This window comes from Andrena cerasifolii, chromosome 1 (genome assembly GCF_050908995.1).
Source record: "Andrena cerasifolii isolate SP2316 chromosome 1, iyAndCera1_principal, whole genome shotgun sequence".
In the NCBI taxonomy this organism is placed as follows: Eukaryota; Metazoa; Arthropoda; class Insecta; order Hymenoptera; family Andrenidae; genus Andrena; species Andrena cerasifolii.
In genome coordinates, this window is record NC_135118.1 from 18,761,618 (window position 1) to 18,777,178 (window position 15,561).

General features: G+C 34.1%; 1 protein-coding gene across 2 annotated transcripts in view; it reads right to left on the reverse strand.

Annotated features, from left to right (window-relative positions):
* Positions 1 to 923: 923 nt before the first annotated feature.
* Positions 924 to 15,561, reverse strand: part of Ipk1 (Inositol phosphate kinase 1) — a 42,963-nt gene continuing 28,325 nt past the window's right edge. For both annotated transcript variants that reach the window (XM_076811152.1, XM_076811163.1), the window contains exons 4-9: positions 9,000 to 9,199; positions 7,589 to 8,002; positions 6,874 to 7,080; positions 4,219 to 4,607; positions 1,507 to 3,425; positions 924 to 1,091 (exon numbers count right to left, since the gene is read on the reverse strand). In XM_076811152.1, coding sequence (XP_076667267.1) covers positions 3,215 to 3,425; positions 4,219 to 4,607; positions 6,874 to 7,080; positions 7,589 to 8,002; positions 9,000 to 9,199 — 1,421 coding nt within the window. In that variant the 3' untranslated portion in view covers positions 924 to 1,091; positions 1,507 to 3,214. The remainder of the gene's footprint in view (positions 1,092 to 1,506; positions 3,426 to 4,218; positions 4,608 to 6,873; positions 7,081 to 7,588; positions 8,003 to 8,999; positions 9,200 to 15,561) is intronic.

Here is a 15,561-nt window from a genome sequence, read left to right on the forward strand (position 1 = left end):
ATTATGCGAAATTCAAATTGGCCAGACCAACTGCTTAAGAACAAATAAATCTACTGACATTATTACACTCCTTTGTTTACTTTACATTTTCTTGAAAATATAAAGGTTTAAATACATCTCTTCTTAATCATTCCAGGGGGATTTTGAATAATTTTTACATCATGTTACACCTATGAACTAATTCTTTGTTACTTAAGTTATAAAGTAACTACTAACTTAATTTTTGTTTACGAATATATAACAAACTTTCGATTAACATGAATGAAATGTCCAATTCCATACATTGTTAATATGAATTATATATTCTATACAGGAGTATTTACAATAATAATTCTACTTTAACTTTTGCATGGACCTAAGAATTAAATGGACGGAGCACAAAGCTGTGGGCCTAAGCTCGTGTAAGTAAGGGGGGTGCATGATACTGCGCATGCGGTGGTGGACGATCGGTGATTGGTTAATGAAAGTGACATATTGATAAGAGCCATTACCCCTTTTATATCTTTTTGTGGTTAAGTTTGTCGCTGAGTTTGAAACGTTAATACGTAATTGCAACAATATATTTTGGTGTCTTAAGACTTGGTAAAACTTATGCCACTCGCCAATTGAGAGGCTCATATGCAAGTACATATATATAAGTAATATATAAGTATATTTTAATACACCCTATATAAGCATTCCGTTTCAAATAAAGCGCGACGCATGCGTACTACTCGTTAATCACAAGCCGTCCACCACGACTTCTCTCCTCCCGATCGACTGGCTCGACCCCCTCGTCCATGTTGAGACTTTGTGCTCCGTCCATTTAATTCTTAGGTCCATGAACTTTTGTCAGATCTGTTGTTGGATATCAACCCATGGAAACAAGGGATGCATTGGTTAAAATAGTCTCGAATGTTTCATATGTATATAACAATATAGTATACTTTAATTTAAAAGATTTATTGTTTATTAAAATACAGTGGCAGATTTTACAAAATTGATTGATGCCTATATATCGTCAATAATGTGTACTGAATAAAATCCAAATGCCTAGTATAAATTATAAGCACTCAACAGTTTTTGTTAAATAATACATCCCAGTAAACAAACTGACCGCAGTATGCCAGCAGATTGGCAACAGATTCAAGTAGATCCTGCGTCAGATTCGGGGCCTACTATGTCCGCATTTAACTATGTTTCTGTGGACAGATCCTGATGTCAGGATGTGACAGCAGATTGGTGGCAGATACTGAGCACATACTGCTGCCTATCTGCCCCCAAATCGCGTTGCACAGAATCTGATCGATGTCTGTCATTAAATTGTATCAGCAGACCCTGCCGCCAATCTGCTCGCAGGTTAAGGCAGCACAATCTGTTGGCTTTCTGCTGTCAGTCTGTTTTCATCATCGCATATAACAAATCCTTGTATCAAATCTGTAGTTTTTCTGTCACAAACATTTGTACTCAGGCGTTGAGCAAAATCTGCAAAACCGACGTGGCTGACTGGGCATAGTACATATAAACCAGTGTTGTTTATCAATATATCAGAAGTCTACATTTTGATGCACTAACATATAATTGAAGTGATATACAAATCTGTATGCTTATGATTGTTACCAATCAAACATAAAAGTTGATTAACAACCATTTATTAAGAACATACAACATATGTTAACAAAGTGAAGAAAACATGAATTTTATTCTTTCATCTGTACCGGTCCCGTTTTTTAAATTTTGTTTAAATACAAAGAAAGTATAGGAATACTAGCAACTAGAGGTACAACATCAAAATCGTTTGAACATTTATACATACATGTAGGAGTCAGTCTTGTTAAAACTACAATCCGAAAAAGATTGAAGTACAAACGCATTACGATGTTTCTAAATACGCCAAACATTCTTTATTTCGATTTTTATATGCACAAATTGAAGCTAACAATAATTATTTGTCTAAGTAATGTACAATAATTAAATCAGAATTTAATTTAATCGTTTCACTGTACGGACACATATAAGGGCTCAATAGAGTCTCCTGTTACATACATGTGAACTACCATTTAGTATTAGTAAATAATTATTAACCAATTAATCATTTATTGAAATGTTGTTTAATAATTACTAATTATTTACCAACATACAGTCTCGCGAATATTTCATAATTTGCCCGTTGCATTAAATAATATACTATTCACAGCATTAATTATTGCTGCAAGGGTGAAATCAGAAACACACTGATAAAAATCGAGTCTTTTAAATATTTTGTACAATGTACAAGTAAAATTCATTATTTATACAATTTACGTTCTTACTACAAATTTTCCTATTCCTCATTTTTTAATTGAATAATCAACGTTCTCAATGAAAAATAGTGTACGGACTATTATAAGCGAATTCCACTTACGCCGATATGTAATGAAAATCACGGGCGTTGCATGCAATTTGGGCGTAAGTGGAACGCACCCTTAAAATATATTTAAATATGCACGTTTGCAACTTATGTAACAATTTGATGTAATAGACATACATTTAAAACGTTATTTTATAACTATACTATTTAAAAATTATAAAATTAAAATTTTTTCCGTTGAATACATTTTTGTTTTATTCTACAATAAGAATTCAGATTAAAATTCAATTTCGACGCAAGAATCACTTATACTTTCGTGTAAATTAATTATTAATTTTTCCAACAATATCACTAAAATAAATGTCAATGATATTAAAAATGGTTATTTATTCCTTATGTTTTTAATATTCCACATTTTACGATATAAGTTGCATTTTTGTTGTAACAAGTTTGTAATGAAAAATTTATTTGATACTAAAGTAAAAGGGAAACTCGATTGTATATTTTGAAGACGAATTTTTAATATCTTCGGCTTTCAGCTTAATGTATTAAACATACATATTCTAAAGTTGAAATTTTTAGTTTGTAAATCTGTTACCTTATTGGGCATTATAAAAATAATACCACGATTGTTCTATTGTGTAGCAGATACTGAATAAAATATCATATTTAAACCGCGTCAAATATTTTAAGAAATCAAGAGTGGACTATTAGTTCACTGTCACTATAATCAAAGATTGTATCTAAAAAACATGATGTATTCATTTTCTGTACTTTTGAATCTTTGCGACGCGCATAATTCGTATAAAGTGGAATTGATGAGATACAAAAACGTTAAGTAGTAAAATCTTCTAGTACTTATTGATAAAATAATTATTATACTAGTTATTTCTGGAGTAGCGAGTGATTTTTAACCGTAAGTTCTTCTTCGAGAACGGATATTACATAGTTTAAAACATCAGTGTCTCGTTGGCGGTGTTTTTCGATGCAGCGAAGACTTTTCGGATCTAAATCTGAAATCCCAATGTTGCAAAGAAAACTGAGTCCATCTGCAAGTTTTATCACACCCTCATTAAGGCCAGAAGATGGTATATCCCTGCAAAAAAAACGAATTAATCAACACATGATTAATACAAATTTCGAAACCATCTTATTAAAATTTTATAGAAATTTCCCTACTTTATAGCGGAGTAATTTTTACAAAACAATTTTTTATCAATATACAGTATGTCTAGTTAAGGCAGACTTTTTTTCTGGGACATATTCATGATATCAGAATTACTTTTTCAAGTATTACTATACATGTACAAAGAGCCTTTTCGTTTCATATGCAGAAGAAAATTTTAAATTTGTTTCAGTAGACTAAAGTGTGATATAACTTGAGAATCTTAAGTGGAATACCTAATATTTTAGGTAGTTAACGATCTAAACAACTTTATCTCCAAACAGTTATCATAATAATGTATCTACTTAGTAAAGAATACAGTAAAATACAGGAACATATGATTGATGTATATAATTATTATATCCACGAAACAAAAGAAACGTGTAAAAGGGAAAGGGAAGGCAATTCCACTTAACATTTTTAAGTCATACTTTCGTTTACATCTTTAAGAACAGCATAAGGTGTTCTGTTTTAGATAGTATACAAAGTTTTTTTGGGTCATAAAATTTAACAAAAAATTAAAAAAAAAAATTAAAACCGACATTGAAAAAATAAAAATGCACTAAAGAGTAAAAAATAACTTAATCTCTTATTTAATCTACGATTAAATAAGGTATTCAATTATTTTTTTACTTTTTTGTGCATTTTTATTTTTTACAAAGAATTTAATGATATTGTTAAATTTAATTTCAACTTCTAAAATCAAGTGCTTAGTACAACTTACAGGTTTAGTTCTCGAAATGCTATTAATATGGAACAATCTCTGGCACATGAAAACAGAAGATAATTCTGCAAGCATAATATACTCTCAGTACTTATTAAACCATTCGTCTCTTGTTCGTTACAATGTACATTATGCCCTTTATATATTAAGTTGAATTTGTTATGTGATGAATTATTGTCCTCTAATAGTATAGGGCATAAAGTTGATTTTGGTCTATGAGGAACACTTTCTGTAAGTCCATTATTCCTAAACCATGCAGTTCCTGAATTGACATCTTTGTTTCCATTATGATCGTCGTCATGCTTTGATTTCTTTGAACTCGACACTTCTGTGATGCATTTCTTCAAGTGAGTCTCTCTGAATACTTTAGTACTTCCCGCTAGAGTCTTCTGAAAAGAATAATAAAATTAGTTGAAGAATGAGAATTACATTTTACATAGTCGAGATTTCTTATGATCTAAACGCATTAGATAAGCATTAATCGAGGCTTCTTGCCTCGTACAAATGAAAATTGATGTCTAGGTACACATAAATACTTATCAGAGCTAAGAAAAAGAGCTAAAAAGAAGCAGCTTATAATTAAAATACCTAGACACTAACGTATTTAAATGTTATCTGAATTTTCATTCGATTATATGCTGCTTTCCAAATATGAAAGTGTTTTCCGCCCGTAATAGCCACGTATACACTTTTACTGTAGCTTTAATCTCTGGATGGTGGTGTTGCGTGTAAAAGGGAAATGCATACATACATACATACCTAGACCATACAACTTTATAATTCGGTTTTCTCGATTTAGGGTATAGATGTTATAGCACATGCTTTTCTATAAAAGGCCGCCTTGATCGAGACAGTTCTTAAGTCATTAAGAAAGTAAACTACCCCTAAATGTAAGTGCTAAAGGCTCTACAAGGACTGTTGCTCTCATCGCAGATGGAACAAGTTATCTGTACTTATGTTGCGAAGCCTTGGTGCTTACTGTTTTAGATTCTAAGAAACAAATACCTAGGAGGGAAAGTCAGGATCTGGTTGATGGAGGGTTGCTTCCCAGAGGGATGACGAATTCATAAAGCCACAAGCCTTGAGCCAAACTCGATACCACAGACCAATTACCAGAAACGGACAGGAATGTGTGGACATGGAAATTTTGTGAGCAGAAGGTCAGCCACAGGACCATATATGCGGCGGGAACATCGCATTGCTCGTCTTCAATATGCATGAAAGCACGTGACACGGTCCAGTGGACCTTCACCGATGAATTCAGATTTTCTCTACTACGACCACTTGGTGGCCGGGAAATGACCCGGAGGAAACTATGCCATTTCGAATAGGGCGGCTTATGATGAGCGGCTTATATGTTTGGGCTAGTCTAAACAGTCAGGCAATTATATGTAGAACTGGGTTTCATTGCGATAAGGTCCTCAAGATCCATCATTATATAGAAGGTATTGTAGTAAAGCATGTTCTACCAATTGTCCTCATGATTAAGGAACATTTATTATTAATGCAGGATAACCCCTACAATCACTACAGGAGATCGGAATAGGGCGAATTAATTAGTCATCGCGAAGCCCAGATCTAGATCCTATGAGTATGTTTGGGATATGCTAGGAACACGCGTTCGAGTACGCAGCCATGTGCTACAATGATGCAAAGCCTGAGAGAATGGAGCTACCAGAACCTTGAAGGCACTGCAAATCTGATTCAGAGTATGCATCGAAGGGTTTCTTATACAGATGGGGGGCTGAGAATCATAGTGGTATAAGTCCAAATTTTTATAATTTGAGTTAATAACAGTTTTTAAGTTTTAAAGGCTCCATCTGTTTACTTTCATAGTGAATTAAGTTATAACTTCATTCTTAACTGAGAAATTAGAACATTTCTCTTTAGCCCACAACTAACAAGAACAGAGCGTTTAAAAAATACTGGTGTAAAGCCACTCGAGCGGTGTTCCGCTTAAAGTAATGTTTTGCGTTTTCTGTTATAAAAAACTCTACGTATATAGTGCAGTTCTGGGAACACGTGTAAAGGCACAAAATGCTACCATTGTCAATATGTATATACTTAAAAAGAAATTTCATACAATATCTATTTTCTTTGTTCAAAACGTCGAATCACGCCACTTAGCACACTAATGCATCTAGCTTCTAAAAAAAGCTCAAGTCGTTTGGTTTAATTTTAAAAAAGTTATGCGATTTTAAAGAGTGTACGATTATGGCTGTGAGCCACTGTACGTAAAGTTTTTTATAACAAAAAACGCAAAACATTCCTCTACGCGGAACGCCGCGCGAGTGACTTATGCCACTATGATTCTCAGCCCCCCAATGTAGGATATAAGATAACAAAATAAAGTACCTTGAAATTCAAATTTTATGCTTATTTAATGTTTTAAGTGGCAGAGACGGAAGAGCAAAAAATACCATAGTCATACTAAATCTTCGGAAACACCTTTTTGCTGTATGTTCGTGCATTTTATAACTCTGAATTATTTTTAAAAATTGTATGCATATTAAAAAGTGTGAAAGTTTAGATAAACAGGTCTGTTAGATGGCCAATTAGGGTTTTATGTACATCGAGCGTTCCACTTTTTGTTGTACCTAAGTGTATTTACAAAATTTTTAATTATGCAAATGAAAAACATTAAAATTTACTTACTGTATATTTATAGGTAGATATCCACTGATCGTAACACTCGTGTGTTTTTAATAAATTGTAATATATCGTATCGTCGACTAAAAATTGTCGAAATTTCAAATATATGTTGTAAACGTACTCCGAACTAATAAAGGGCAGTCGCTGCATGTGAAGAATTCGTTCCAGCACCGAATTATTTGGTAGAGTTTCACCTTTTAAATTGCACACCTGTAAAATTATTGAAGAAACTCATGACTTACATTTTAATTGTTGTACCAATTCGTTTTACATAAAATATCTCACGATCAATAGTATTCATTATTTGGTATATAATTCTAGTATGATAATCTCTTAACGAGCAGTATGAATCGTACAAGTATATGGAATAAAGAAATTACACTTTAGGTTGCAATCAGTATAACAATTTGCGCAGCATAATTAAAACTCAAATTATCTTATAAAGGTGCAAATCCACGATGAGATAAAAATATCGTGTCTCGCATGAAACTTTAATCTCTTGAGACAATTATTTCATTATTTTATTATTTTTTAATTACTTTGTCATTAGTTTCATGAAACTAGACTCAGACAAGTTTGATGGTATATTTTCAAAAATCTCGTCACTCGCGACCACTTCTATTATTTACCTACATTTAGTTGTTTTGTTGTCTCATGTAAAATCTCATCGTGGATTCGCACTTTTATAGTTTCAATGTCATTTTAAATTGATATTTACCTCTCCGGAAAAATATAAAAGTTTCTTAGCTTTTGCAACTAGTTCTGTGTTAATATACGGCGTTGACACAAAATCTTGTCGGGCAGATGCGTACAATTCATATGCAGTAGATGGCTTGAATTTTTCCTGAGCAAATGGATATAAAAGAGCAGCGCAAATTAAGTTGCAAAACTCGTCGATGTAGTATTTACTTGTACTGGCCACAGAATTGTGAAACCAGTCCGCCAAAACGCACTCGAGATCGCTTAAAGACGATTCGTGATCATAAACGACTATGCCTTCCTTAAAAATCTTTAAATTGTTTTGCGGAGATTTTAAGAGCCCTTTTAACGCCAATTTCATGCGTCCCTCCACCCCCGAAAACAGATCAAACGGACAGTAAGTACTGCGCTCTGTGATAATCTTCTTTTTCAGCTGAAATTGTAAAAAAAAGTGGATTAATCTCTTTGCCAATTTCTGCTCACATTATCTTACATACAAAATCAAATAAGCTGTAATCGTAAGGAAAAAGCAATGACATTTTTTGAGTAAGAAATCAAATTTGGAAACTATGGACTTTTTACCACCAATATTTCCCCTGCAATTAATGTTGCTTCGAATAAGTTTTATCGAGTTATAGGGGCAGTAAAGGTGGAATCTGACGGAACGTGGATCGGCGAGCCCACCCGGCTCGCCTAGACTCGTCGACGATTGCTCAGGATCGCGATCAGAGATCTATGAGCGTTCTCACGGCGCGGACTCGGCGAGTTGGCTCGGCTCGCCTAAAGGCTACCGTTCCAACGGGCGGCTGGCGATTGCGCCACTAGTAGGGATTGCATAATTACCGAGACTTTTTTAATTACCGGTAATTCGGTAAAATTTTTAATCAAAACCGAGTTACCGATAATTTACCGGTATTTTTGAAGGTATTGAAAATAAAAGAGTAAACATTACAAAAAAACTGTTTTTGAACTCTAATCGAGCATTATAAAAAATATATGGAAATAAAACTATTCTGAACATAAAATATAAAATGATATAACACAAAATAGATATATTTGTATAACTATTGACAATATTTATTAATATGGATCGTCACCACGAAAACAATGAAAATAATCTTAACTTACATGCATAATTAAATATTTTTTATTTAACAATTCTTTTTATGAAATAAGCACGCAAAAGCATATCTAATTCGTCTAAACGATGTCTGAGCCTGAATAGGTGTTCCACGACAATTTCGAACGGTTTTATACACTGCAACGCATTTAAAGATCTTCTGCTAAGTAGGAATTACCCAACCTAAAGACTAAGCTAAGTGTTCCATTAAAATTCCCGGGTTTTCGAAGTGTTCCATTGCAGAAAAAGTTTGGGAAACTCGGCATTAATGCTATACCGAACTGCGTTAAATGTTCAACTGTTCCATTACCTTGTAATACTGAGTCAAACAATAAGGACACTTCTGAAGTTTTGGATCGGTGTCCCTTAAGTATCCTTGTTTGGGCTTAATTTCAACGCAAAATGCTGCTTTGCTTCTGAACAGGCTAGGGTCGCATTTCGTTCGGAGGAAAGTGTAATCTGGAAACTTTGTGGCATAGGTCTCCGTAATTTCTTTGTATCGACGCGTATCTGGAAATTGATAAAAGAGAATCATCCATCTACGATTGTCTAGATATTAATAGTAGGTGCGGTTCGAATTTATAAATTTGATATTTCGTATCCTCCCTGCTTAATTCTTCTGTACATTCTTTTTATTTTAAGCTTCGTTTCCTTTCGAATTATAGCGTCTTTAATCAGATCTGATGCAAATATCAGAATTTGTATTTGAAATATCAACACGATGAACTTCATCGCAACTAAATCAGAAATGTGAATGCATCGCCACGATGTTGTAACAAAGCGACGAAGAAAACTGCGGAGACTCTTAAACAAAAAACACCCAACAATGGGCAGTCAAATATCGGATGATTTAAAGAATTTCAAACTGATTTCAAACAGTCTGTTTTAAAAAGAATTTTTTGGTGATTGTACAAATGTTGATAACGAGTGGATATTTCACAAGTTGGAGTAATTTCCTTCTTTTTTTATTTAACATCTGTATTATGCGAGGACCAGGATGGGCTTTAGATTCTGGAATCTGCCATCAGCTCGGAAGGGTGCCTAAGTGATTATTTAGTAAGCTGGGATTGGCTTTCAAACCAATGCTGTGCTGAGTTATACATTGGTCCTTGTATTCTGGGCACTGCCAAATAATAAACACCTTGTTATTAAAAATCACTTCACATTTTCCAAACCTATAGGACGAAAATAAAATACGTAAATCTCGAAAACTTGGAATTTATTCCAAGTAACATTTAATCACAACGAAAAATAATGATTTACAAACACGTAACATCAAAAGACAAACATCGAAAAGGTATTTGAAAATAAACTTTCACTGCGATTTCTAGTTACCTAAAAAGCGAACCACTGAACAAAATTTACAGCCTTTCCGACCGTGATCCAGCCTTAGACGAAGTACAGAAAACAGTAGCTAAGTATAGGTCGTTGGTCGGACTGGGAAGTATTTACGTAATTGGAAAAAGTGGGAAGAGTTCGATAGCCTCTCGCTCATTTGCTCAAATGTACCCAAACGTAAGTATGTATAGTGGAACAGATATGGAAGAGTAGGCGTTGTTCTATTTTTGTGCACGGTCGATACTGCCTGCCCTGCGTGTGGTAAAACTTTGCATAAAATATCTTCGAACGAAGAAATCGAAGATCGAGATTCGAAAAGTAATCGGGCCATGCAGTTGGTTCTACTTTGACGAATTTATAATTAAAAGAATAGCGATTAAAATGATTTTCAAAGGTCACTTTTCCTTAAACAAGAAATAAGGGTAATTCTGACCGTCGAGCATATGTGCCAAACCGTTTCAGTTCGAGACAAGTTTGCGCTTTTAAACATTTACATTTAAATTTTCCTTTTCGTATGTAATTTTAAAAAAATGTAACCCGTAAACACGTAAGGACCTAGACGAATTTTGAGATCCTCAAAATATTCTTTATGTTCCCATTGAGTATTTCCCCACGAAAAATGGACACTATTTTGAAAAGCTATAAATGCATGCATGAAAACCTCGAACACTTTTTCAAATCCCTATGTAAAGCATTTGTAGACCTATACTATACCTAAATAAAATATGTTTCTGAAATTCCACTTCTTATCTTACTGTAACACTCTGTATTAATAATAGTAACCCAAGATTTGTTTGGCAATTTATCTATTCTAATAATTGACTTACAATTGTGTTGCATTTATTTTCTTTTTTCTCTTGTTCATTATGGCTTTAGGTATCATATTTTAAGTACGCTTATCAGAAGAGACATTTCCCGTAGCGCTTATTTAAGCCTCTTCCAAGCAATCTCTTTACTCTTCCTCCCCTCACGGTCCCGATAGTGATTCCCCCAACATAATCGACTTGAATTTGTAATCACTGACGCGACTACGTCCTTGATTACAGCTTTCTCAGAATCTAAGGTCAGAAGAATTTTCAGCTTCGCGAAATGACCGATTCATTTAAAGGCGAGCCACAGGTATTATAGCGTTATCAGTAAAGTGGTATTGCGCACTAACGATATGAAGATATCGATTTCTTGTCACGGAACGTCAGCCGCGGCGACTAGCTCGTGCATTACTTATAAGTGAAAATGACGGAAAGCGTTTAGCCATTACGGTATCAATCAAGGGAACCCCAATGTTCAGTTAATCCCCCGAGTCATCGTTTCTACAAGTAGCAGCTCGATTAATCAATTTAATTCGTTCGTGCAACAGGAATCGCACGGAACCCTGTGCTATTTCTCCACAGAAATTTTGTTGACTTCTGTAGTGCGCAGTTTCACTTTGCAGATAATTACGTCCCTAGGACTTTTACTATATTTCTTTACACAATGATATTTTTCCAATAATAAGTACGTTTGTTGGTTTCATTATTTGAAATTATATGTCGATGTGCATTATACATATTATGTAAGAAATTCAATATTTTATAGCGGATATTTCTGAATGAAACTCTTTCTGTAAAAGTCACCCCAATAAATATGAGGGGTGTATCAATTTTCCAAGGATTTCAAAATAATCAATTCCGACAAGATAATTTCCCCGCGAAATTATTCAATTACTTAGAGCTAATCTCGTTCGCTGTCGTCGTGTTTTCTGTCCGATGGAGGTTGATCCAGTATAGCAACAAGGAAGTCTATTTTTTATATTCGAAATGATTGGATAAAAGTCAGGTCACAAACGTCGACTGAATTTTTCATTAACATCCTCCATGCTCTTTCCCCATAAAACGTATTTCATGCGAAGAGAAATCCTGTTGTGTAGCAAGTGTACGGTACCTTAAATTATTTACGCTCACCGTATCTGCGGCGAGATTTTGTGAGCTAGAACGAAAACGGAGGAGAAGGTGACTTGCCAGGACAATGGCACCCGAATTCATGAAAGTGATACGGGCTTCTTACAATTCTACTCCAACATGCTGATATACGATGGTTCATTGAATTTATTCACAAACTACTTCCTCTTTCTCCAAAACAATTCAAATTTAGAAATATGTGGAGACACTTCCATTCAACAAGTTTATCACTGGACTTTTATAAGTCTGGAGGGTGTAGTGAAACTGTAAATTTGATTAAAAATTGGGACAACAATATGACACTGAAGTAGGTGGGTACTACAAAGGAAAGAAAATTCAGTATATAACAAAGTGGATTTTTTTTGTATATGTACATAATCTAATATGTTGAGAATGATGGAAAGCTTATTCAAAAATGGAGACAGTACCTACTTCTCGAATAAAAAAGTACCTTTATTCTCCGAATAAATTCGGTTACTCGGTTTCCATGGAATAAAGATAATCGGAGTATTCAAATCTTCAAAAGACTACCTTTCATTCCACTCTTTAAACACATCGCATTCTTTATTTAGAAAACACCTGTCTCTCAAAACAATAAAATTATTTACCTTCTGCTAAGTAGATTTTATTACGATAAGCCGAAATAAACTGAAGTAAAATAATTCGCGACAAATAAAGTCGATTTGCCAACCAAAAGCCTGAATAGGCTTATATATGTAGCAACGAGAAGCTATACAACTGAATACTGTACATACCAACTCTAATTTACAAAATTTTAAATTCAATTTTAATTCAGATTTAGTATAAAAGTATTGTTACTAAACTTTTTAGGGCGTGCTTGGTCCACACACATTTGCCTGTGTGAATAATCCGCAAAATTCCGATCATGATATGGTGTATGTAATCGCAACTAGTACAACACTTGCTAATTACATGTTAAGGGGACCCTGCGGTCTAGAGCCCAAAATATAGGTGATCTTTAGGAATTAATTACAGGAAATCTACTATATATAATTTAATGGAATTTTTGGCATTGTATTAAGGATGTCTTAAATTATAGAAATATATTTTTTGTTTTATAATTAATCATTACAGACGGCAGTGGGGAGTCGTTAAAGTCAAGGCGTCAAAAAATTGATGCAAATCGGTGGCACCTATATCTCCAAAAGTTATTACCCGATTCTACTGAAACTTTCTTCTATTTTAAAGAATATACTTCTGGCTAGAGGAAAACCAGAACTAATTACAAAAGTAACATTTTTTTAGAAAATAACGACACTTGAAGTTCGAAATCACTTTTTCCCTATATTTTTCGCCCTTTCAACGGCTTTTAAAATTATAAATTTTCAATTTGTTGTATTTTTTTCTATTATCCCCTCTAGCCAGAAGTATATTCTTCAAAATAAAAAAAGTTTCAGTCGATTCGGATAATAACTTTTGGAAATATAATAAGGGGGTATTCTGGCCTGACGCGGCGTTTTCGTCGCGTTATTTCGGAATTTTTTTTTTAAAAAACCAATAAATTGTATTATTATTCAGTTTATTGCTACATGCTTATTGATATTTAATCTATCTTTACAAATTTGGTCAATACAGAAAAATAAAAATCAAACGCAGTTGACTGCTTTAGAGTAAAATTAAGTTTCGACTTTCGCACATTTTTTTCTGCGTGTCCTTTTCTTTTTACACTGTTTCTACTTGCATTCTCCAGGACAGTTTTCCAGTTATCTATTTTTAGGGAATGAGCACATCGCGACAGGCAAGTTATTTTTGCAACTGGACTACCATGTGGACGTTTATTTTCAAACTGAAAACGAAGCAGATAACTGCACACGGATTTCTGCATTAACATATGTAATATTGTTGAAATGTTAAAAAAAGCTGGGCTTTCGGTGTTAGCCAGTAGATATTAAAGGCTTGTTAATATTCATAACAATGAAAAATGCCTTTCATTTATTTACAACGGCGAGTGTATTTAATTGTATGCTGATAGAATATTCTTCCATTGCGTTTTATATTTGCGCTTGTATTATTAATTATTTTCAATCGTTTTGGGTGACGAGAATATTTGAATGCTCGTAATCAGAAACTGACGCGAATAAAAGCTACCATTCTCAACATATTGTTTCGGTTATAAAAATTATACTGGACAAACTTGAAGAAAATCTGACAACGGATATAGCAGTTATAAACAAATTTCGGTAAATAAGTACGAGCATTAAGAAGGTAAGAGATTTTTTCGATGCCTCGAAGTCCGTGCAACAAAAAGACATAAACGTTTTTATTAAAACTGCAGTGGTGTCTGTGGCTTAGAACGGAAGATCGATATTATCAGGAACTCTATCTGCGGCCAGCTGACAACCTGGTAGCTCGTGTTTAGGCACGATTTCCTCCGGCAAGGTGGTCGTTAGAAGACCTGGAAACGAAAGTTTCGGATTTCGTTTTCCTGCCTGCCAGGACTGCCTGAGAAAATAAAGACCAACCCGTATGGCGACAGTCTCAGATGCCCTCTGCAGAATTCTGCGTCTTACTGTTCTTGCAAAGGTCAATTGTTCTGTACGACTACTGTACTCCAAGGAGCTTGATCTTTCCAGCGGACGGATCTTTTATTGGAGCAATGAAACGACACGGTTTTTGTAATATTGAACAGAAGATTTTCTTTACGGAGACTGTTTAATAATTTAGGGTTGGGAAGCAAAAAATAATGAAAATTAAGGGGGCACACCACATTAATAAGGGTTTAACTTAAAAAAAAATTATTTCAAACTACTTTTCAGAATCAATTTATTCTTCGCAGATTTATTATTTAATCATAATTTAAAAGGCGCTTACGAATGGTTGAGGTCAGCCCATAGCGAGAGTTTACTGTATAACCGATATATCTAGAGACGCGGTAGCGTCTCGACGCCAAGTACAGGAAAGACACCCTGTATATGTCGACTGTCGCTACCGTGTACCTTTACTCGTCGCGGAGCCATTCCAAGCTAACCTGAAACTTATTTCCTTAATATCTCATCACGCCTGCAGTATTTCCTAAATTTAAAGGCATTTTTCTTATGTAAACCGCATATCAGCTTTCGAATAAGACCAATTTCAATAAAATCGGTCCGCGCATAACCGAGATATCGTAATATCGTCTCATGGATCAGTCGGAAATTTTAAGATTTTTCTTCGTCTTCTCCAAGAAATTTTTTCGTCAACATAATACGTATACGGAACTAACACACGCTTCGTCAATCGCTATCTTCACTATGCAATCTACTCAAAATTTTGACAGTTTATCATCAAGTTATACCCAAGTTATAAACGTGTTTTTACAAATATATACATAAATGAATTTCTCTTTAATTTAAATGATAAAAACCAATTTAAACCAATGCCACCAATCCAATTGCCTTGAAGCTTTGCCGGCGTGCGTAGTTTGGATGACAATACAATATATTTAAAAAAAAACACGAGAGGATGAAAAACTTACCCAGTCATCAATTAATAATATAATAATAATTTATAATATTGAAAATTATCTGAAGTCATTCTCTACGTAAATCATCTTTGTAAAAAGAAGTGAGATCTCCATAAAAAACTTGAGAAAAGTAA